We start from the raw sequence: 6,169 nt of genomic DNA on the forward strand, positions 1-6,169 counted from the left end.
CCGTGAGGTCTCCGTAGAGCGCGATGACACTTCCTCTCTCAAGATCCATAAAGGTAGTAAAAACTTATTTAAATCGGTTCATGTGAGTACAGTGGTTCAATATTAATATTATAAAGCGACGAGAATATTTTTGGAGCGCCAAAAATAACAAAATAACTTATTTAGTGATGGCCGATTTCAAAACAATGCTTCATGAAGCATCGGAGCGTAAACGAATCAGTGTGTCGAATCATGATTCAGATCGCGTGTCAAACTGCCAACGGCTGAAATCACGTGATTTTGGCGCTCCTAACAGCAGATTCGATACACTGATTCATTTGTGCTCCGAATCTTCCTGAAGCAGTGTTATGAAATCGGCCATCACTAAATAAGTCGTTATTTTGTTATGTTTGGCGCTCCAAAAATATTCTCGTCGCTTTATAATATGAATATTGAACCACTGTGCTAACATGAACCGATTTAAATATGTATTTAGTACCTTTTATGGATCTTGAGGGAGGAAATGACATTGTTTCCTATGGAGGCCTCACGGAGCCATCGCATTTTAACTAAAATATCTTAATTTGTGTTCCGAAGATTAACGAAGTTCTTACGGATGTGGAATGGCATGAGGGTGAGTAATAAATGAAAGAATTTTCATTTTTGGGTGAACTAACCCTTTAAGATAGTCCTAGACTAAAATGCTTGTTTGAACTGTTCCAACTGAAATAAACTTGCTCTGAGATATCTCAAAATATGTCACTGTAATTGTTTTGTCTCAAGATGCAGATCAGTAATATTTTTTTCTAAGACACGTTTATAAAAGTTACTTAAATTCCCTAATTGAACTAAGGCCTAATCCTGGTTTAGGCTAAGCCCTGTTTGTGAAACCGGGCCTACATGTTATTAAAAAAACAAGCAAGGCCAGCCAAGGTGAGAAAAAGTAACATAAAAGTAAAGTGACACATTACTTTCCAGAAAAAGTTCCTTTTTTTAGGGAGTAAAACAATAACGTAATGCATTACTTTTAAAACTAACTAAAAGTAACTAATCAAAGCATGCACATCACAAATACAGTGCAGATACTTGACTAAAATAATAATGAAAAACATGATCTAGAAAAGTTTTTCACTGTGCAACAATGTACCAGTTTTTTTAATCTTCTAAACAGAACAGCTGACTACTGACTGCTGCAATGTTGCATCTTTTTGAAACAGTTGAACTTGAAAAACAGAAGAATGTGTTGAACGATGCCACAGATTGAAGTCTTAAAGCTGTATTTTCTCTTGTACAAGGCTTAATTTGTCATTTCTGTTCAGGACATGTTTTTATATTTAATTGCAAAGTACAATATTTTTGTTGATGTATTTGCATTGTGCAGATGCACACATTTTCTCTTTCCACTTCAGCCTGTGTGTCTTTCAAATGAATATGTAATGAGGTTAAAAGTGCAATTTTATAAACAGGAGAAATATTGTTCACTTTATTCCTTTGGAAATGGGAAAAGGCTCTCTAGCCATTTAGATTCATAATCTAGAAAATGTTTAAACCATTTGGGGATAATAGTAATGCTTAAATAAACTATATCCACTGTTTCTCAAATAAATGCAGAGAAATGATTTCATTGTTTTTGATTTCATTGAATAGCTTTAAATCATCGTAATAGAACTGCACTGTCACCCTATTATTGAGCTTACAGCTGCATTAAATTTGCCTGTGAGCACATACAGTTAAAAGCAACTGCAAATAGCAAAAAGCAAAGGTTAGTATTTATATATTCTGATTTATATCATGTTTGCTCAAGACAGATGGAGTGATGAGTGTGCAGCTGTACTACACTGCAGAGAGGGAAACTTGAGAGCAGCTCCAGGTACTATTAATACTGCGACACGTTACAGCTCAAGCCTCTTATGGCGTGAAACTAAATCCATAAAGCAGAGACGAGAAGTTTAGACAGTATATGAACTGACGTCACAAATGTAAACGACTTACAGACTAACTTCTACAGTAACTGATCCCAGTAGGCTTCAGTAACAGAAGACATACAATTACACAAACAAAATTAACTTAATTACAAGGAATTTATTTATACAACATTTCACTGGCATTAACTAAAGTCACATGGTGTGGTGTAATGAAACAACTTAAACACGATTAACGAAAATACAAAAAAAGATGCTAAATCCCTAAAAGCTCTGGGCCGGTGGGCTGATGGTTCCCACACTGAAGGATAATGTCTTCAAAGCTCTGATGTGACAAACAGCACATTTCCAGCAGTCCGTTTGAATGAGGCACGTCCCCTCAGATGAAGTAGTGAGGTTTCTTAACATTTATGCCATACTCTGCCAGGGCTGGTGTCAGATCTTCCATTGTCAGCGTGTATTTCTTGTCCTGGCAAGTGAGATGAATAGCATGTACAAGAGATTTTTACACCACATTTTTATATTGTACAAATTATGACCTGCAGATTCAAATATTCATTATATAACAGATAACTGTATGACAATTTGAGAGCACAAACCTTGGCCTTGTTTCGAGAGCTTCCAGAAGCCGTGCCCTTCATTTTGCAGTGCTGTAGTGCGTCGTTTGCAATGTCTGAAATGAACTTCTGCGATGCCAGGGATATGAGACGGATTCTGACAACATACAAGAGGATATTGATGTAAGGAAGATTCTTGAGGAGTTTATGAAGACAAAAGCATGCGTGTTTTTTAAAACCTGATGAATACATGCTAAGGTTTTTGACACCAGACATTTATATTAAAGGGTTAGTTCACCCAAAAATGAAATTCCTGTCATTAATTACTCACCCTCAAGTTGTTCCACACCCGTAAGACCTTCGTTCATCTTCGGAACACAAATTAAGATATTTTTGAGGAAATCTGAGGGTATCAGACCCACACTCGCATCAACGATGAAGCGTCGAGAATACTTTTGTGTGTAAAAACAAAACAAAAATAAGGACTTTATTTAACAATTTGAACTGTTGTCAAACGCAGTTGACATAGTGAATGCAGTCCTGGCTTCGGCTCAATACTGAGCCGTCGTTCGGACGTAAACACCGAAGCCTGCACTGCATTCACTACGTCAACTGCGTTTGACAACAGTTAAAATTGTTAAATAAAGTCATTATTTTTGTTTTGTTTTTGCGCACAAAAAGTATTCTCACCACTTCATAACACTGTAGTCACGTTGACTATTTTAACACGTTTTTACTACCTTTCTGGACCTCAAAAGGTACAATGACGTTGCTGCCTATGTGTGCTTCAGATTAGTGTTGTCACGATACCAAAATTTTGACTTCGATACGATACCCAACTTAAATATCACGATATCGATACTTAAACGATACTATGGCAAAAACCTAAAACAGCAGGAAAAGTAAATAAATAACACATGACAGAACTTCTTTCTTCACCAGTGTGCAGGCTGATAATTCTGGATGCCATGAAGTTAGAGTTAGATTTAATATAATTTTTATTGTTTATTATTTTCATTCTCAATAAAATTGTAAATTATTTGCTGTTATGCTTTTTTGCTGTTTTTTTTTTATATTTTTGACAGTAAGATTATTGTAAAAATTATATTACTGTAAATAGAGCAATGTTATTAAAGCATAAATTGGTTTAAATATACACTTCACATATTTATGTATTTTTAAATGAATTTTATTTTTGCAACCAGATATCACTTATTAAACTAAGACTCAATAATACACCTCTTTGCGGAGGTCTGCTTACATGAGTAAAATAAATAAAAAAAACACTCATTTAATGTTTGAGAGCATAAACATAATACTGGTATCCCATTCAGTAACCTGTCGCTCTTTAAATTCTTTGTACAATTTGAGATGTTTGACGGCAAGATGCTTTTGACTCCCTTCGCTTGCGTTATTTTGTAACATCTTTTGCAGATGGGCTGTGTGGTGTCCGTGGGCTTGCCCTGGCTGTCGGCAATGTAAGTAAAATAATGCCATATTTCGCTTAGTGCATCTGCTTTCTCAACAATTTGTGGACGGTCTGCAAGAGCACCTGTATATGTAACCATACCTCTCGTTTCGTCACCATAAAAGCCGTTGCGCAGAATAGACACGCACTCAATGTGCCTTAGAAGCAGCGCGCTGCACACACACTGCCCCCTGATGTCGCACAATAGGAAATACAGCTGGCACTCAATGTACCGGTACTAATAAAATGAAGAACCGGACCATTTTTAAAAGCAGGGTATCGCGATACCTTTCAAGTACCGGTATATCGTGCAACACTACTTCAGATACCCTCGAATTTCATCAAAAATGTCTTAAATTGTGTTCTGAAGATGAATGAATGTCTTACGGGTTTGGAACAACATGAGGGTGAGTAATAAGTAACAGAAATTTCATTTTTGGGTGAACTAACCATTTAAGAAATATAGCATTTCAATACTGCCTAATGTATTACAAACAATGCAATACTCTTCTCTAAACATAATATGTGATACATGAGATATTTAAGGCCCAATATTTTGAATGAGCTTTTTTCTTTTTTTTCTTCGTCTTTTCAGGTTTCATTTCAGATTTAGTAATAGTAGTTTTGTAATGTGCTTTTTTCTTTATTTATACATTTATTTAGCTTTAATTTATTTTTATTTCAATTTTAGATTTAATAATTTTAGTACTTCAATTTAAGCTTGTTTTATTTCAGTTAACTACCAAATATTTATATTTTAAGTAAGCTGTTCTTCATTTAAATTGACTTTTAATCGTTTTATAGTTGTAGTTAAGAATAGCAACACTGTCAATAAACAGAATGTTATCGTCTATTAATGTGGATGATAATATAGTTATCGTCCATGATGTCAACAGGTCTCCAGACTACTTGTAATATGAACAAACTTGAGATCTTGTTAAAAATGTTAACGTTTGTTTAACTTGGCATCAGATGCATCAAAGCATTGTTAGAACTCACATTCTTGGATCTGACGCTTCAAAACCAGCTCGGTTGAGGTAGTATCCTGTGACTGCGTCTGGGATCTAAAACACAGACGGTTTGTTACAACTCACAATATACCACGAATAACCAAAGAACATACTGCAAAAATACGGGGACTCACTGTGGGAGTGTAGTCCTCCAACTGCATGAGGAAATCGGCCAGTGGTGTAGTTGAAATAACGGGTTTCACATCTCCATTGGCGATGCCTGTGGGCACATACACCCCATTTGACACGGTGGAGTCGGAGGATGGAGTTGCCATGGCAGCCGAAGTGGGAACTGTGAGAGGAAAATACCACAGACATTCAGAACTGCACAAATAACAAACATTTCGCCTATAAATACACCTCTGCCCATATTTACAATCTTATACACAGACAAGGACTCATATAGCTAATGCTAAAAGACAACAGCAACTCTTTGAGCATCCAAACTGTCGCACAGACAGTTCACCCACCATTACCGATGCCGACCGAAGGGATGCTGCTGGCGTTTGTGGAGCTGCTGTTCGGGACGCAGTTGCTGCTGGATGTAGATGTGCTGGATGCGACGGCTGCTCCAGTCTGTCCGGTTTGAGGGAGATCCACGTTCATTTTTACTGCTTAGTTTCGATATGCTAATACGCTGGCGATATTAAACAAAATCTACGTATTTTAAACTAAGAAAAGGTTAAGTCTAGTACACATTTATGCAGCTAAAACAGCAGGGTCGGGGATCATTCGCTGTTTGGAGAAAATATTTACGCTAGAAATGTGTCACGTGATTAACACTTCCGTGTGCAACTAGTACGAATTCCGGAGAGCTGCTTTGAGCTTCATACTCATATCAGAAATGTGAACAATAGTTCCGGGATAGATCGCGTTTCAGCAGATTTTTGTCCTGGCGAGTTTTGTTTCACTAAATTTCAAACACAAACCTTGTGATAACTTTGTTTTATACAAGTGATATTTTGTAATTTAGGTAAATAGAGAAAAAAAAGAGAAAAATATTTCATGCGTCGACTGACGAGGGCTTGCAAATAGCTCCACCTAGTGCTTGACTTCATACTTTTCAAGGTAATTTACAAAATATTAATTTCATAAACCGAGTGGTTATGTGACACATTCTCTGTGCGTCCCCCAGCTCCTCAAACATAAAACAAAACAAATTTCTATTATTTCTATTAATTTTAAACAAACAATATTTATTTATTTATTTATTAATGTAGTTATAAAATAATG

The 6,169-nt window shown here is 36.2% G+C and overlaps 1 protein-coding gene across 1 annotated transcript; it reads right to left on the bottom strand.

Moving 5' to 3' along the window:
- Nucleotides 1-608: 608 nt before the first annotated feature.
- taf10 (TAF10 RNA polymerase II, TATA box binding protein (TBP)-associated factor) lies at nt 609-5,720 on the bottom strand. Its single transcript, XM_067393870.1, has 5 exons — nt 5,407-5,720; nt 5,071-5,228; nt 4,926-4,990; nt 2,501-2,615; nt 609-2,370 (listed from the first exon to the last, which is right to left on the bottom strand). Exons 1-5 carry the CDS (start codon nt 5,540-5,542, stop codon nt 2,281-2,283), a joined length of 564 nt encoding a protein of 187 aa, XP_067249971.1. The 5' UTR covers nt 5,543-5,720; the 3' UTR covers nt 609-2,280.
- Between the last annotated feature and the right edge of the window lie 449 nt (nt 5,721-6,169).

Source organism: Chanodichthys erythropterus, chromosome 9 (genome assembly GCF_024489055.1).
Source record: "Chanodichthys erythropterus isolate Z2021 chromosome 9, ASM2448905v1, whole genome shotgun sequence".
NCBI lineage: Eukaryota > Metazoa > Chordata > Actinopteri > Cypriniformes > Xenocyprididae > Chanodichthys > Chanodichthys erythropterus.

Bases quoted from the DNA above. Each gene is read 5' to 3' on its own strand.
- taf10 (XM_067393870.1), bottom strand. From the start codon at position 5,542: ATGAACGTGGATCTCCCTCAAACCGGACAGACTGGAGCAGCCGTCGCA. The intron at 4,991-5,070 runs GTGAGTCCCCGT...TCTGTGTTTTAG, and splicing joins TGGAGGACTACACTCCCACA to ATCCCAGACGCAGTCACAGG. The intron at 2,371-2,500 runs GTTTGTGCTCTC...CTCACTTGCCAG, and splicing joins GCTCTCGAAACAAGGCCAAG to GACAAGAAATACACGCTGAC.